Source organism: Haematobia irritans, chromosome 1, assembly GCF_050003625.1.
Source record: "Haematobia irritans isolate KBUSLIRL chromosome 1, ASM5000362v1, whole genome shotgun sequence".
In the NCBI taxonomy this organism is placed as follows: domain Eukaryota; kingdom Metazoa; phylum Arthropoda; class Insecta; order Diptera; family Muscidae; genus Haematobia; species Haematobia irritans.
In genome coordinates, this window is record NC_134397.1 from 18,995,520 (window position 1) to 19,014,934 (window position 19,415).

The window sequence follows — 19,415 nt, forward strand, 5'->3', positions numbered from 1 at the left end:
TAAATATTTTATTTTAATTTCCGGTCAAAATTAATTTTTCATCGTAAAACAAAGACAGATAAATCGTACACCGTTTAGCGTTGACATCGACAAACTAACTGATTGACAAATTGCACTGATAGTGTGGATATTCTATTATACGCAGATATTTAAGCACAAAGGCTAGAACAAAAAAAAATCGCAAACATGGACAATTTGGTCATATAAACGTTAGATAAAAAACGAAAACAAGAAAAACAAAAAACCAACTGATAATTAGCAAAATAAAATAACAACAAATCGAAAATGTTCTTGTTTTAGTAAGTGTTCATGCTAAGCGAAGAGACAGATGGTAAATAAAATAAATGGAAACAAATGAAAATGGTGAACTGAACTACATGGGGTATTAACAGCTGTGACATACAATCTCGATAAGAAAACCCTAAAAGTTTGGCCAACAAAGGGTTAAAGAGCAACGAAGCAACATTGCACAAGACTGAATTACATTTTAAGCAGAAACATGATTGCCATCGTTGAGTTCAGAGAAAATTAAATACATTTAAAAAAATGCCAAAAAGTCTTAGTCATTAAAATTCCTACTTATGCTCGCGAGGTCACTCAATTTGTTAAGTGAGATGTTGAATGTGAAATCTATTGTCTATTAAAATTTTCGTGAGGATGAGATGAATATATTTAAGCATAAGGTTCTTTTAATGGTATTGGTATGAACAAAATTTTGTGAAGACTTATATTCATATCTCATACAACAATTAAAGACAGTAATCAATTACATTTGTATTTAACATGAAATAAAAATTTGGCATCATATACCTACTATTTTATCATATTAAATATTGTATTAAATTGTAATAAATTAATATTAATATTAATTAATAAATTAATATTAATATTATTATTCCCAATATCTATTCTACTACGATTTCCCTTACTTTCTCCCATTGTGATGTGGCAACACTATTGTGACTATGCTGTATGTGGTGAAAATGCTTTTAGTGCTTTAAGCCTAAAAGTATGCACTGAAATATTATATGTGCCGTACTATTCAACAATAGCATTCACACGTTACAAAGAGTCTAATGGTAGTCTACTCTTAACAAATGCATACAAATATTTTCGAATTGTCAACATTATTGGAGGAAAATCCAAAAAGGGAAAAGAAAAGCTAGCTAAAATGTATTCCTTAGTTCTTCAGTGCATACCAACAGTAAATAGCTTTATGGCGGGGCTACAGTCGTAGAACAACCAAGTCAGAGAGGTCATTTGGGAAATAAAAGGAGATTTAAAATAGTACGACAAACTAAACATTAACGACAATACGGAAAGCATTTTATGTACATATAGATTTTTTTTTTAAACTAGAATGAAAAATAGGCAAGAAGTAAGCAAACAAAACGAAATAAGAAAAAATACATTAAACATAACAAAACACGCACATGCATTTGTGGGGGTGGTGGACGATAAATGGCACCTTGCATATTGGTAATTGTGCTTCACTGATTTCATTTTCGATTAGACTGGGTGGTAAATGGGAAAAATTGATTACCGACATTTTGAAGACATTGTCGCTTGATGGGTTCCTTATAGAGTTATTTTATTGAGGTTTTTTACTTTCTCCTTTGAAAAAAAAAATTTGTAAGGATACACGATTTTTGTAAATCAAACATTTGGATATTGAAAAACACAACTATAGCGTCTGTCGGTGAGCGACCACTGGTTTATGTGCGAAATGGCTATCGCCAAATGAAGTAAACACAAGCATAGCGACAGTAAGCCAGGGTTGAAAAAGTTGACACTTTTGTGTTTTGTTTTTTTGATACATTTCGACTGCCAAAAGCACCGTGGTACGACCGCAAGCCATTTGGTACTTTTCCATCACTATTACTCTATATAGAGTTATTCTGCCCTAAATGTGAACGTTTCTCAAATATCAACTCAACTCAAAAAATTATAAATAACGGACATTGAAGAAATAAACATATTCCAAAATGAGGATATTTTAGTTTTTATTACAGGATATCAACATTTTTGAATATTGTCTATACCACATTCGTCTGTAAATGTGTTTTTTTTTTCGCCACACTGAGGAACAGTGTATATATTTGAAACGCCCAGAAGGAGACGCAACACACGCATGGTGTCTTTGGCAATAATGCTTAGAGCCGGCCCCTGAGCCGGTTGCCACAGTTGGTCGAATTCTACAAAATATGGTACATTTTTTATTGTTTTGTAGATTGGTAGTATTCTTGACTTTAGTAGATTTTGCAAATAAACTTTTGACAAAATTTTCTATTGAAATAAAATGTTGACAAACATTTCTATAGAAATAAATTGTTGGCAAAATTTTCTATAGAATAAAAATTGGACAAATTTTTCTATGGAAATAAAATTTTGACAAAATTTCCTATAGAAATCAATTTTTGACAAAATTTTCTATTGAAATAAAATTTTCAAAAAAAATTCTATAGAAATAAAATTTTTAAAAAAAAAATTCTATGTAAATAACATTTAGACAAATTTTTTCTATGTAAATAAAATTTTGACAGTTTTTTTTTATGTAAATAAAATTTTGACAAAATGTTCGATAGAAATAAAATTTTGACTTTTCTATAGAAATATTTTGACAAAATGTTCTATGGAAATAAAAGTTTGACAACATTTTCTATAGAAATAAAATTTTGACAAAATTTACTATAACATAGAAATAAAATGTTGACAAAATTTTCTATGGAAATAAAATTTTGACGAAATTTTCTATAGAAATAAAAGTTTGACAAAATTTACTACAGAAATAAAATTTTGACAAAATTTTCTATGGAGATAAAAATTGGACAAATTTTTCTATGGAAATAAAATTTTGACAAAATTTCCTATAGAAATCAATTTTTGACAAAATTTTCTATAGAAATAAAATTTTCAAAAAATTTTGTATAGAAATAAAATGTTGACAAAATTTTCTATAGAAATAAAAATTCTCAAAAAAATTTATATGTAAATAAAATTTTGAGAAATTTTTTCTATGTAAATAAAATTTTGACAGTTTTTTCTATGTAAATAAAATTTTGACAACATTTTCTATAGAAATAAAATTTTGACAAAATTTACAATAGAAATAAAATTTTGACAAAATTTACTATAACATAGAAATAAAATGTTGACAAAATTTTCTATGGAAATTAAATTTGAAGGAAATTTTCTATAGAAATAAAAGTTTGACAAAATTTACTACAGAAATAAAATTTTGGGAAAATTTTCTATGGAAATAAAAATTTGACAAATTTTTCTATGGAAATAAAATTTTGACAAAATTTCCTATAGAAATCAATTTATGACAAAATTTTCAAAAAATTTTCTATAGAAATAAAATGTTGACAAAATTTTCTATAGAAATAAAAATTCTCAAAAAAATTTCTATGTACATAAAATGTTGACAAATTTTTTCTATATAAATAATATTTTGACCATTTTTTTCTATGTAAATAAAATTTTGACAACATTTTCTATAGAAATAAAATTTTGACAACATTTACTATAGAAATAAAATTTGTAAAAAATTTTCGATAGAAATAAAATTTTGATTTTTCTATAGAAATATTTTGAAAAATGTTTGATGGAAATAAAATTTTGACAACGTTTTTTATAGAAATAAAATTTTGACAAAATTTACTATAGAAATACAATTTTGACAAAATTTACTATAGAAATAAAATCTTGACAAAATTTACTATAACATAGAAATAAAATGTTGACTAAATTTTCTATGGAAATAAAATTTTGACAACATTTTCTGTAGAAATAAAATTTTGACAAAATTTACTATAGAAAAAAAATTTTGACAAAATTTTCGATAGAAATAAAATTTTGACAAAATATTCTATGGAAATAAAATTTTGACAACATTTTCTATAGAAATAAAATTTTGACAAAATTTACTATGGAAATAAAATTTTGACAAAATTTACTACAGAAATAACATTTAGACAAAATTTACTAAAAAAAAAATTTTGACAAAATTTTCTATAGAAATAAAATTTTGACAAAATTTTCGGTAGAAATAAAATTTTGACAAAATTTTCGATAGAAATAAAATTTTGACAAAATTTTCGATAGAAATAAAATTTTGACAAAATTTTCGATAGAAATAAAATTTTGACAAAATTGTCTATATTTTTACAACATTTTCTATAGAAATAAAATGTTGACGAAATTTTTTGTGGAAATAAAATTTTAACAAAATTTACTATAGAAATAAAATTTTGACAAAATTTTCTATAGAAATAAAATTTTGACAAAATTTACTATAGAAATAAAATTTTGACAAAATGTTCTATGGAAATAAAATTTTGACATTTTTTATAGAAATAAAATTTTGACAAAATTTACTATGGAAATAAAATTTTGACAAAATTTACTACAGAAATAACATTTAGACAAAATTTACTAAAAAAAAAATTTTGACAAAATTTTCTATAGAAATAAAATTTTGACAAAATTTTCGATAGAAATAAAATTTTGACAAAATTTTCGATAGAAATAAAATTTTGACAAAATTTTCGATAGAAATAAAATTTTGACAAAATTGTCTATATTTTTACAACATTTTCTATAGAAATAAAATGTTGACGAAATTTTTTGTGGAAATAAAATTTTAACAAAATTTACTATAGAAATAAAATTTTGACAAAATTTTCTATAGAAATAAAATTTTGACAAAATTTTCGATAGAAATACAATTTTGACAAAATGTTCTATGGAAATAAAATTTTGACAATATTTTCTATAGAAATAAAATTTTGACAAAATTTACTATAGAAATAAAATTTTGACAAAATTTTCGATAGAAATAAAATTTTGACAAAATGTTCTATGGAAATAAAATTTTGACAAAATTTACTACAGAAATAAAATTTAGACAAAATTTACTATAGAAATAACATTTTGACTAAATTTTCTGTAGAAATAAAATCTTGGCTTTTCTATAGAAATAAAATTTTTACAAAATTATCTGCAGAAAAAAATAAGATTTTTTTAGAAAATCTAAAACAAATTGTCCAAATAGGTCTAGATTTAAATGTACGTATACTCTTACAATAGTCTTTAAATTTGATATTATATAATTTGAGCACCTTTTGGCTTTGAAAAGTACATTTTAAATACATTTTTAGTACTTTTTGTCAACATCATTTATCATCCCTGCGGTAATCGAATATTTGATAAAATGTATCTTTTTATAAGGGTTGACTTCATCCCCTATAACCTAACCTAAATATTATAGGAACTCAGGAACCCGACGGAAATGTGTGATGACTAGCTAAGGCTAGAACTGATTTTAAAAAAGGAGGAGGTATTAGAGTCTCATTTGCCATCAAAGGAATAGAAGATATTTTTATTCGAGTTGCTTTTTTTGAGCTTCCCATTAAGCAAAACCGGATATCCGACGTATAACGAGGAAGGTTCCATATTGGTTTGCCTGAGGTAGGTACATATATTAAATTTACAATTTAAGATCCCAGGACAACCTAAGCTAAAATGGTGCAAAATTTAAAATTTTTTTAAGCTTCCCGTTAAGCAAAACCGGATATCAGACTCATTGCGAGGAAAGTTCCATATTGGTATAATAAACGGAATACACTTTTTAAAACCCGTGGAGTTTGCCTGAGGTAGTTAGATTAAATTTACAATTTAAGACCCCAGGGAAACCTAAGCTAAAATTGTTCAAAATTTTAAAATTTAAACATTTTATTTATTTTTATTATTTTTTTTTTTAATTATAAAATCAAAGAAATAATTACCATTTATACCTCATGCACAATTACCATCAAAATAAAAACCAATAAAATTCAGAGCATTCATGGGAATACAAGAACAAACTAAACTTTGGAAACAATTCATACAATTCAATATTCATTCAATATTCGTTTTCAATATAATTTACAGGCTTACCTTGATTAGCATGACGCAAAAGCAATTGAGGGCAGAAATTTTTAAATTTAAACTGTTTTGGATTTTTGTTTTTAATTTTTTTGTGATTCCAAGACAATGACACAAAGAGAAAAAGAGATGAATAGAATTATGTCATTAATTATAAATATATTTTGTTCTTGTTAACAAATCCAACAAAATAAATAATTAAAAGTAATTTTTATAATAAGTTTTTTGGGTAACAGTTTAAATTTTTGCAGGGTATGGAAATGGAAGGCATGTTTTCTATCAAAATTATATTTCATGAATACAGAAATAGCAAGAGAACGAGAGCTTCCTAATTTGTGACAATAAGTGAAAAAAACACTTTGTATAACCAAAGAATACCGAAACAAAATTTCAGACAAATAAAATTTCTCTATGTAATTTTTTTTTAAGTAAATAAACCCTAATTTCCAATAAGAATTAAAGAATTGCAACGATTATCTGTTTATCGATTTATTTGCTTTAACAAAAATTTTTGTTGCATCAAAATAAATCTTTGTTTGTCTAAAATTTCGTTCCTCAAATATATTCTTTCAATGTGTAATGTTTTTATCAAACTGATTGAAGTTTAAATGTATAGAGTATAGAGTGTGAAAAGTGTTTCGAGTTGAACTTCTTTTTAAAATTTTTGAGAGTATGAGATGGTAGAAACATTAAACATGACATAATGTAAAATATTAAACATATAATCGAAAATCAAACATTAATTACTGTTATTTTCTTTAAAAAAAAATGCTGTTAATTGTTCTTTTTTTTAATAGGTAGTTACGTAAATTCGAGCAATTTGTAAAAGATTCGCATCTACAACTTGAATAAATGTGAAAATGATTAAATGAAATTTTATTTAATATACGTTAATCATTAAATAATAATTAATAAAATAGGTTAATAATTACAATTAAATAATCTTATGGGTAATATGTATTTCTGATGAGATCTTCATAGACACATATGTGTGATGATGTACATAACGGAGATGTTATGAACTCATTGACAACAACACTCTCATTCTTTGATATAGATGACGCTCTCACCAATCATAATTGTGGAGATACATATCAGATAACTTAACTTTACTCTCAGTAAAATCAGTAAAAGAGAGTTATGTCAAAAATTATCTAAGTGTACAAAATTTATTTAACAGCATTGGGCAGGGAAATATAAAAAAATTGGTAAATAGTTGCTGAATATGAGTATTAATAAAAATTTGTTAAATGTAAATAAAATGAATGAATGAATATTTGGCAAACATTGATGATTGTAATTTGAATTCTTTTGTTTTTAATTGTGTTGACGAATATCAAACGCACAGAAAACATTTACTACTTTTATTCGGAAAATTTGAGAGTGTGAGAGAGAGAGTTTTTGACATTGTTCTAGTAAAATTAATAACTAGTAGCAGGTAAAGAAAGCTTTTTAATCAAAATCGTGTTATATGTAATTAAATGAAAACAAGATTTGGGAAAATAGTCCAATTTTTTAATACTGAGAATAGCCGACATTCAAAATACCCGGTGTGATGGGCATAAAAACATTAAAATTAGATGAATTGACTCCTTGGTCGACACCAAAAATTCGGAAATACCAAAATCTTAATTTTATATACTGTAAGGCATTATTTATCAATTTTGCATTAACCTTAAAGTTCTGTAAATTTAATAAAATATATAATGTATATATAAAATGGTCCTTATTCTTCAATTAACCATGAAATTCAAGATTACTTCGATTAAATGTCAGAAAAAAATGCATAAATCATTTTCTGTCTTATAACGATCATGTCATAAGAGAGAACAAATGAACATTTTTTACTGATAATGAAAAACAATAAATAAATAATAAATAAAAAATATATTGTATATTGTATATTCTCTACTGATATTATGATCAGAGAATGAAATCGACCCAATTTTTATAGTAAATAGTAGCGGCAAAAGTTTGAGCCGAAATAAATTTGTCGATTAACAATTATCTGATGAAAATTCATATACAGGTGTTCCAATTGTATTTAAGATTAGTTGTATGACTATGACCAATCTTATAGTCTAATTAAAATTTAATGATTCAAATCATCCATGGATTAAGTTAAAATGATAGTATTCATATGTTTCGCCTTCTTTGCCGGGCGACAAATATCCGGTATCAGCTAAAACGTGAGTAGCCGTTTTCAATATCTGCTCCTTACAGCATAAAATGAGGTTTATTTTTTTTTTTGTTGGTGCATACAATGAGTGGTAAGAAAAAAGATATAAGAAATACCCAGCAAAAATGGATGTTGTTCTAAAAGCACTTCCACAAAAGGACTTCCAAAAATGTCCTCCCAATGTTGTTTTAATTTCTTAGGAAGTTCTTTTGATAAAATTTTTTATAATTCGCTTTTTTATATTTTAAATCGGTAATTTTAACTTTTTATGTTTCCGAACAAGTTATAAACAGGCTAAGAATTTTAAAATGAGACAATTTATTTAAATTTCGTTAAAAAAAATTCTAAATCCATTCTAGAAAAATTGCGAATTTATTTGATGGCAATCGTTTCAAACAAGCAATTGAATGCATTAAAATTCATTTAATATCATAAAAAAATTATTTATTTCGCAAAATACCACAATATTTTTTAATTCACATCTAATGCCCTGTTCCTGTATATCGAACGAAAACCAGTTCGAAAGAAAGGCAGTCACTCGAATTCGAATGAATTTGGGTTTTTCTATTTTTGAAAGTTCGATTCGTTTGTATGGGAATACATTGATTATTAAAAATGAGTATTTTAAAATTTTTGGCCTGAGAATTCATTCAAATGTTAACAATACTTTTACTTTTTTTTGACACTTATTGTATACGTTCGTTTATTACTCGACAACAATATATGAAGTGACTTGCTTTTCGAAATAAAAGAACAAAAATCAATTTTCTTTCGTTTGGAATACGAAAGAAAGTTCTCGTTCGATATACAGGAACAGGCCATAAAAAACTGTATTCCGATCACACCTTAAAAAGCGATCCAAATTCAGTGCATCGGCTGTTGAAATGGTAGACACATTAGTCCTATGATAAGCCTATACATTTTCACTACTTTTTTTGGCGACGATTAATTGCTGCATATTGTATATCTTCGTCGCGGGAGCATGTGCCGCCAATCGCTATGGTTATGATTACATGCCAAGCCACTGGTAAACGAATTTCCATTGGTTATAATAATTTAGATTAGTGTAATGTAAAATATACAAATATTTAAAAGTTTAATAATTTGTTATTCTTTAATATTATAACAATTTTTAGTTTAATTATGTAATAAATGAATTTTAGTAAAGATTTTATGATGAACTGGATGATTGATAAAATGTGTAATGTGACAATGTTGTTTGTTTTTGTGTATAGGTTTGTTTTTTTTTTTTTTGTTTTCATTAAGGAAAAAAGAAAACAACATTTGAAATATTTTTTTGGGGTTTTTTTTATAAAATTCATTATTCATATATTTGTTTTATAATTTTTTGGTAAATTTCATATGTTTTATTAAGTGTTTTAAAAACATTTTTTTTTAGATTTTTCATAAAAGAATATAATATACATAAGTTAAATAATAATATAACATATAAATAAAATTAGAAAAATATATTAACAAAAAAAAAAAAAACAATAAAAACGAAGGAATTAAATCCATATCTCTAACAAAAGAAAGAAGAAAGAAAAAAAAAAACTAAAGACATAAAAATACAGTTATTTTCAAAAATGGTGTAGGTTTCGATTGTGATATTTCCCGGTATCAAACAAATAGCATTTACATATGTGTATATCTGAAAACCTAGACATGGAATTTGCTATTCGAGAATAATTGTCTTGAAAATTTACATATGCTTCTCAAAGTTGTAAGACGATTATTAAACAGTAGTTTCGATTTGAATTTTAGTTTTATGAAAGAATTAAAAAAAAATAAATAAATTTCTTTTTTTTTATATAAAAAGTAACCATTAGTTTTAAAATATCTATTTTGTTGTGTCTCGCCAATGAATTTCAAATCTTTATGGGATTGATATCTCATATAAATGTATAATTTTCTGTGGTTCTATAAACGACTGTGTTGTAATTTATTTAATTATGGTATACCATTCAAGTGTGGGTTTCCTTTTGAATTTAATAGAGCAACAAAGATTGAAAGAACAGGAAGGACATAGTTTTTGTTACTATATAGGGCAGGGGGAAAATAGAGGGCATTTCGGGTTTGAAAAACCAGTTGGATATATTTATTTATTATATTTGAATTAATGACCATAGTAATTGACCGTTCCTTGACGTTTTCATTTGGGGATTTGTATAGCGTTTTATATGATTGCTCGAGGTTGTCATTAACTTGAGTATGTCTCACCTTTCATATTTAAGTCAATCACCGACCGACCGCACACGCTTCGAAGCAATTGACTTTGCCTGTTTGGCTGTTATTGTTGGTGTCTGATTTCTTATTTTATGTAGATTTGATTTTTATGTAAATTTCTTGTAAATTTCAAGTTTAAATATTATGCAATTATTTTTAATGATTCAAGAGTAGAGAACACAAAACCATTATATAACCAGAAAAATTGAGCAGTTGACAAAAAACGCTATAAACATACATTTTTATTGTGATTGTGAAACTGCAGCAAACCAAATTAAAAAATTTAATTTTGCCAACATTTTGTATAGAAATAAAATTTTGCCAAAATTTTCTATTGAAATAAAATTTTGATAAAATTTTCTTTAGAAATAAAATTTTGCCAAAATGTTCTATAGAAATAAAATTTCGGCAAAATTTTCTGTAAAAATAAAATTTTGGCAAAATTTTCTATGGAAATAAAATTTTGGCAAAATTTTCTGTAAAAATAAAATTTTGGCAAAATTTTCTATAGAAATAAAATATTTACAAAACTTTCTATAGAAATAAAATTCTAGCAAAATTTTCTATAGAAATAAAATTTTTGCCAAATTTTCTATAGAAATAAATTTTTTACAAAACTTTCTATAGAAATAAAATTCTAGCAAAATTTTGTATATAAATAAAATTTTGCCAACATTTTGTATATAAATAAAATTTTGCCAAAATTGTCTATATAAATAAAATTTTGCCAAAAATTTCTATACAAATAAAATTTTGCCAAAATTTTCTATACAAATAAAATTTTGCCAAAAATTTTATATATAAATACAATTTTGGCCAAATTTTCTATAGAAATAAAATTTTGGTAAAATTTTCTATAGAAATAAAATTTTGGCAAAATTTTCTATAGAAATAAAATTTTAGCAAAATTTTCTATAGAAATAAAATTTTGGCAACATTTGCTATACAAATAAAATTTGCCAAAATGTTTTTATAGAGAAAATTTGGCCAAAATTTTCTATAGAAATAAAATTTTGCTAAAATTTTCTATAGAAATAAAATTTTGGTAAAATTTCCTATAGAAATAAAATTTTGGCAAAATTTTCTATAGAAATAAAATGTTGGCAAAATTGTCTATAGAAATAAAATTTTGGCAAAATTTGCTATATAAAAAAAATTTTGCCAAAATGTTTTTATAGAGAAAATTTTGACAAAATTTTCAATGGAAATAAAATTTCGCCCAAATTTTCTATGGAAATAAAATTTTAACAAAATTTTCTATGAAAATAAAATTTTGGTAAAATTTTCTATAAAAATAAAATTTTGACAAAAATTATATTTTGCCAAAAAAGAAATAAAATTTTGCCAAAATTTTCTATAGATATAAAATCTTGACAAAATTTTCTATGGAAATAAAATATTTATAAAATTTTCTATAGAAATAAAATTTTGCCAAAATTTTCTATAGAAATAAATTTTTCACAATTTTTTTATAGAAAATAAAATAAAAATTGGAAATAAAATTTTGGCAAAATTTTCTATAAAAATAAAATTTTGGCAACATTTTTTATAGAAATAAAATTTTTACAAAACTTTCTATAGAAATAAAATTCTAGCAAAATTTTCTATTTAAATAAATTTTGCCAAAATTTTGTATATAAATAAAATTTTGCCAAAATTTTGTATATAAATAAAATTTTGCCAAAAATTTTCTATATAAATAAAGTTTTCGCCAAATTTTCTATAGAAATAAAATTTTTGTAAATTTTTCTATAGAAATAAAATTTTGGCAAAATTTTCTTTGGAAATAAAATTTTGGCAAAATTTTCTGTAAATATAAAGTTTTGGCAAAATTTTCTATAGAAATAAAATATTTACAAAACTTTCTATAGAAATAAAATTCTAGCAAAATTTTCTATAGAAATAAAATTTTTGCAAAATTTTCTATAGAAATAAATTTTTTACAAAACTTTCTATAGAAATAAAATTCTAGCAAAATTTTGTATATAAATAAAATTTTGCCAAAATTTTGTATATAAATAAAATTTTGCCAAAATTTTTTATATAAATAAAATTGTGCCAAAATTTTTTATTTAAATAAAACTTTGCCAAAATTTTGTATACAAATAAATTTTTGCCAAAAATTTTCTATATAAATAAAATTTTGGCAAAATTTTCTATAGAAATAAAATTTTGGTAAAATTTTCTATAGAATAAAATTTTGTCAAAATTTTCTATAAAAATAAAATTTTGGCAAAATTTGCTATATAAATAAAATTTTGGCAAAATGTGCTATACAAATAAAATTTTGCCGAAATGTTTTTATAGAGAACATTTTGACAAAATTTTTTTATAGAAATCAAATTTTGCCAAAATTTTCTATAGATATAAAATTGTGCCAAAATTTTCTATAGAAATAAAATTTGACAAAATTTTCTTTAGGAATAAAATTTTGAAAAAATTTTCTATAGAAATAAAAATGTTGACAAAATTTTCTATAGAAAAAAAATTTCTATAGAAAAAAATTTTGGCAAAATTTTCTATAGAAATAACATTTTGCCACAATTTTCTATAGAAATAAAATTTTGTCAAAATTATTTATGGAAATAAAATTTTGACAAAATTTTCTATACAAATAAAATTTTGGCAAAATTTTCTATAGAAGATTTCATTCATACTTATAACCACAAATAAATATGTATTCTCAAGTACTAGTAGCTATATTCGTATACCCTCCCCCCACCCTGGGGGATTTTCCATAACTAATTATTTTGTTACTGCCGCTTTATCCAATTCCTCAATTTCATGATTCAATTTATTCAATTCTACATCCAATAAAGCATCAATCTCACTAGTCAGTTCCATTTCTGTTTTACCATCTTCGAGAATTTCATTGGTAATAATTTTACGGGTTATCTCAATATTGACAGGAGCTGGTGTCTTGGGTAATGGAGGTGGAGCTACATCATCAGCAGGTAAATAGAATTTCGAATTATCCACATTATGAATTTCATTGTATTGAACCTGATTTAGACTTTGTAAATCTTTTTCTGTTAAAACTATAGCTTTTGGTTCTATGGGAGAAGTGGAAGGCTGATCCAAAGGTTTATAGGATTCAACCTCCGCGGCTTGTGGGGGCTCTTCCTCTTTGTGATGGCCCACACCGAAATTTTTCTTTAGAAAATCAAAAATATTTTTAGTTTTCCTGCCCAAATGGGGTGAAGCTTGAGGTTTTGGAGATGTTGGCAATTTTGGAGAGGTGGGTGGAGTGGTGGTGGTTACCTTGATTTGTGTTTCCACCACATGCATACGTGCTATCACAGCATCATCTTTGGGTGATGAAGGTTGAGACTGACGCGAAGTCACCACAGGTTTATCGTTCTTAACATCTGCCTCATTCATGGACTCGGTGGTGGTACAGCAATTAGGCAAAGGTTTTGGAATCTTGGATTTCCTTTGCGCCACCGGTGTGGTCTTGGGCGATAGGCTGGGTAATGTGGATTTCCATTGATTATTGACCTCCTTCTCCTCGGCAATAATTTTCTCACATGTCTCGATAAGGGCCTTGGAATGGGCCGCCCTTGCTTCTGTAATGGGTGAATGGGGTGGGGTAAAGGTACCAAATAAGGCATTATCACATTTCTTTATTTCCGTGGGAGATACGGCCTTGAAAGCAGTCTTATGTTGTTGCTTATCATCGGGCAAACTGTGGACATCTACCTTTTGACATAATTCCTCTTCCACCGCTCTGGGCGTGGCTGGAGCATCTTGCATTTTACAAATAACCTTGGGTAGTCCCTTGGTCTGTTTAATATCCGTTTTGGAGATATCCTTAAATCCTGTTATGGGTATTTGTTTATCGGCGGGCAAAGCATCCACATCGATTTTCTGGCAAACTTCTTCTTCCACAGTATGTTGACGATCGAAATTGACAAAATCTGGGGTAGCTGCCATGGAGGTTAAAATACTGGAACATAAGGCCGAATCCATGTCCATGGAGTTTTCATTAGTCGCTCTAGGAGAAGAGGGCGAACTAAGGGGAGAACGAGGCGAACTGATGGGAGAATGTGGAGCTGATGAGGCCAATTTAAAGAGTGTAGAATCATTGGCAGGACAATCTACCAAATGAGGTAATTCAGCTGGTACCACAATAGATGGAACTGTATTCTTCTCCTCTTCAGATTTTGGTTTTGGTTTATTTGATGCCACCACAGGTCTCATATTACTGGGAGGTTGCATGTCCCTCATAGGAGATTTTTGATCATTGGAAACATATTTATCATATAGTGTAGAGACCACCAAAGGTTTTGTTGTTCTGAATAGCTGAGAAGCTGGAGATGTGGGAGAGATTGGAGAAATCGGTGTTTTTGCAGATTTGTTGGTTACATTGCCATGACTAACATCAATAGTTAGAGGAGGCTTTTTGCTTTGAGGAAGACTTACTCCAGGTGTTATTTTAATAGGATTTACACTGGCATCAACTTGATCCGATGATTGTTGTGTATCCTTGGCCTTTAAATCTTCTACTACTGATGATGCAATGGGTGTGTAGACCTGATCTTCTACATCATCAATCATTTTAAGAGGTTCCAATTTGGACATGAAAGGAGCATTGATTTGTGCCAAGGGATTTGTTTCACAAGTCTCGGAGAACTGGATTTCGGTTTGAAGGAAATCCTGCATTAAGGCTTTCATATCAATATCTTCAAGGGATTTTACTTCAGCACCAGGGGTAGCAATTGAATTGGTAGAAGCTTCCGATGCTTTAGTAGCATTAGTAGACGATTTTTGTATATGGCTTGGAGTTGATTTGCAGGACTTCTCCTCATCTTTTGGAGGGAGAGATTCTATTTTAGAGTCTTCCTCGCTGGTAGTTGAGACTTTTTTCATATCGTTTGTTTTATTTTTGGAGAGTTCTTGTTTATTAGTTTCCTCCTTTGTAGATGACTTGATTTGTATGCTTTGCGTCTCTTCTTTTTCTTCCTTCCTGGGTTCATTGTGTATTTGAGCATTTGTCTCCACTATTGTGGGAGGTATTATGGCCGAGTCTCTGGAGAGTGTTGAAGTATTTGACATTACCGATAATGTTTTGTTGACCTCAATTACAGTGGATGCAGTAGATTGGGATGTCGTCGTCGATGATGATGATGATGAGGAAATCACTGATAACTTCTTTTCGTCATCATCTAACGGATTCGATGAGCCATTCTTTGTAACCTCTATAGAAGTAGATTTCTCTCCATTAGTGCGCTTAACTGTAATGGGTGATTGTGGTGGCGTGGCTTGAGGTATGCGTGAACGCATCGCCATCGGTTTGGGTGATATCAATTTACCACCACCAGCAGCAGCTGGGACATCATGTTGTTGGAAGCAACTAGAAAGGTTTTTAACTGTATTCGGTTTCGGTAACTCATCTGGATTGACAATTGTTATTGGTGGAGCACATACAACTACTTCAGTTGGTTGTTGTTGCTGCTGCTGTTGTTGGGTTGCTGGTGAAGTTGTTGCTTTTGCCGTTGGTAATTGTGGTTGTTGATGCTTCATTGCTTCACTCTGATTCTGATTTGGTTTGGCTTTGCTACTGGCTGGGCCATGGGCTTTATCTAATACCCGAGGTTCATTACCCATTTGCCGAGATGGCATTGATTTCGCTTCGAACAATGATTTCTTGGCGGCAATTGTTTGCAACATTGCTTGTTCAGTTGACAACGGTGGTTGAATAACTGTAGATGTTGTGGTTATCTCTGTGGCTGATCCGACTGATGGTTGTTGCTGTTGCTGTTGACCTGGCGGTAATATGATATTACCATTCGCTGGCGAAGATGCAACTGAATTCTTAGGAGTTGCAACATTAGCGCTTGTATTACTACCACTGGGGGCTGGAGTAATCTGGGGCAAATATGTTATCTTTGTGGTGATGATAGGAGATTTTGGTTGATAGTTCTTAGAGTTAAAAATCTCTACACGACCATTAATACTAAATTGGGAATCATGTTTACGATTGGCCAAAGGGCTATTGGGTGGTGTTTCTTCCCTAAATTTAGTAGTTGAACGTATTGTCAAGGGGGACATGGGAGGTTTTCCCGAGGGGGTAACACAACGAGGAATCATTGTTGTAGATATAGGTTGAGGAGAGGAAGGATTTGGTCTAGAAAGTATGGGACTTAGAGGAGTTTTGCTAGGAGTTGTAGCTGCCTGGGTAATTGAGGATTTTTTGGAATCTACCACATTTTCACTAGGAGTTTCCATCTTTTCCAAATTCAAATGTAAAAGCTTACCTTGGAAACCCTTATCATTTCCTAGCTTTTCTGGTATATTTTTGGTTTCATGTTCTTGCCTATCCTCATCTTCATCCAATTCTATATCATTTTGAAAAGTATCCTTAAATATTCTCAAAAGATTTTTAGCATGGACCATTTCATTTGTAGGCTTTCGCCTTAGATTAGGAGTGATCTTGGCCGATGTTAATGCCTTATCATCTGCTCCCTCACTCGTAATATTACCCTTCACCACAGAATTTTGCAACAAACTATTATTGTTATTATTATCACTACTACGGTTACTAGTATCAATACTCTGACTAGGAGGATTGGTTTTGGTGTTGTTGGAAGTTGGATCTAAGCAAGGGATATTTTCTGATTGTTGGTTAGTAGAACTTACACTATATTCCATATGATCATTAGTAATGCTGGTCGATGAGGCCGTAGAGGCAGGACCATTACTGGAAGCCAAAGGTGGCAGAGCCACCGAAGAGCCCAAAGTGAGTTCTTCGAATTCGGCCTCAATTTGATTCACGGCATTGGCTGCCTCAGCGAATTGTTTCTCTTCCATGGCCAAAGCTTCAATGGCGGCGTTTAATTTGAGTTCCTGTTGCTGTTTGATATGCTCGGTTTGAAGACGATCCTCTGGGACGTCTATATCATCGGCGGTATGAATACCACTGTCGTCGCGATCAACTTCGCTAAATTCGTTTTGGATGATTGTAGTGGTGATGGTTGTATTGATGGTGGTTTGCGTATTGCTAACTGGACTTGAGTCCTTTGTTGAATCTTCCTTCTTAATCGTCTGTTGCTTGGCCTTTTCCTCTTCGATTTTCATTATCTCCAGCTGGCGGGCATCGACCAAAGCTACGGGCGCCTTGCGTACTACTTCCTCTTTGGTTACAGCGTTTTGTAAACTAGATAATCGCTCTTTTAGCGGTGGCACTGGTATATCGACTAATTTATTGGCAGTTGATTTGTTGGCACCACCATTTGCACCATTGACTAATTGCTTTTGTTGTTCCAAGCTTTGTAGACGTTCCTTAATGCTGGTTATATCACCAGACATACGACGAACGTCCTTTTTGGCTGCTGGCAAATCGGAACTTTCACCACTTGTCTCCTGTGGCTTGAAACGATCGCGCAATGTTACACGTGGCACACCACTAGCTGTGGCTATTGTCCTATTATCCCCAGTTGTTTGACTTTGGATTTTGGTATCGTTAGCAGCTGCTTGGGACTCAAAGATTTCCTTACGCTTGGATATATCAATTTTTGGTAAATCAACTTTAGTCTTTTCACCCAATACCACACACTCTTCGCTGGGCGATTGTACCTCAAAACCTATGAGGCGATCTTCAATTTTACTACCTCTTCGTGGAGGATATGCTGAGATGGTCTCTTTGCAAGCTCTTTCGGGTGTTGATTCCTTCGAATGATTTTGCAAAGGTTGAGTGGTTATGGCCAATTTATTTAGAACCTGTGAAGATTGACCAGATGCGGCGGCTGCTCGTGAGACACGTTGTTTGTAATCTTGTATGGCACCCTCGTAGGTGTATTCACATGGATCGGGCGTACTAGCTGGTGCTGTGCTGGAAGAGGTCTCGTAGCCAGGTGATGAAATGTATTCTCGTGTTGTGCTATCTGTGGGGGCTTTATGATTGCTATTCGATATGGCTTTGTCCAATTCGGCGGCGTTGTCACTCTGCAAAAGAATGGAAGGAACGAGAAAATTTTTATATGATATTAAATAGAAAAACATTTGATTTTATGAAGCAAAATATAAGATTTAGTAGGGGATCTTCATGGAATGTACCCAAGGAAAGTGTAATTTTTGTCAAAAATTTTGTTTCACTGCAATTTTTCGATATGTACTTAAAAATGATTCAACGAATCTGATTTTTTTAAATAATTTTCCTTAAGCTCTTTTGCGATCTGTGTCAGCCTATGTATTAACATTTCATCCCATCTAAAATATTTGACATTGAATTCTATAATTAGCGGAGATTCCCATTTAATTAAATGATGATGAAGTCATTTTGGGGTTCAAGGACCGGCACAATTTCAAATTTGAAAATTTCTCTCACAGTACTGAGATCAGGTACTTTCCCATCCATTGTTCATTTTTTGTTATTATATTTCAAATATATATTTTTTCACAGTAAACCCTACCATTGCAAATTGCTTAATAGACAACTAATTCAAAAGAGAATTCAAATTAATATAAAAATATTATGATGACATAATAAAAACATTAGTATATTTTAACGTTAAGTGCGAAAAAGATTAATAAATAAACGTTTTATACAAAAACAACACATGTTTGTCTCGCTCCTTGCATTATAATACAAAAACAATGCGTTTGTTATAGATTGATTAGCTAGTTATGCTTCTTCATTCACTATAAGCAACTCAATATTCTCTTAAATGCCATATATGCTTAGGTGAGAGAATAACAGTGTTTGCTCTTTGAAATAAGAATGAGAGCTATATAGGAAAATCTCCGTTTATTTCCTTTGTAGTATCAATGCTGCAAAACATTCCTTTTCCCTTAAATCAAATAAAAACCGTTATACTCTTTTAAGGTATGCAATTCATAACAATGACTTTTTTGATTCTCCCTCTCTCTTTTTGTTTTTAATTTGCTCATTAACCATATGATTGAGTAAACACATATGTATATATGTATGTTTATTTATTTTAATTTTTCTAGCGTCAACCACATTTTTTGCACTTAATTCATATGACTTTTCACTGCTGGTCAACCTTCACTTTTCCATTGTCGAAAATGTTACTGGTGTGAAAGTGTTTCTTTTGACACTTTCTTTGTTCCGTTTTACCTT

At 29.0% G+C, this 19,415-nt stretch overlaps 1 protein-coding gene across 6 annotated transcripts in view; it reads right to left on the reverse strand.

Moving 5' to 3' along the window:
• The window catches only part of smash (smallish), a 395,735-nt gene that overhangs the window by 24,638 nt on the left and 351,682 nt on the right, over positions 1-19,415 (reverse strand). For 3 of the 6 annotated variants that reach the window (XM_075289509.1, XM_075289511.1, XM_075289510.1), the window contains exon 8: positions 16,973-18,277. In XM_075289509.1, coding sequence (XP_075145624.1) covers positions 16,973-18,277 — 1,305 coding nt within the window. Of the gene's footprint in view, positions 1-12,875; positions 18,278-19,415 lie in introns of those variants that run through there. The other 3 variants (XM_075289506.1, XM_075289508.1, XM_075289507.1) reach the window with 1 other exon arrangement.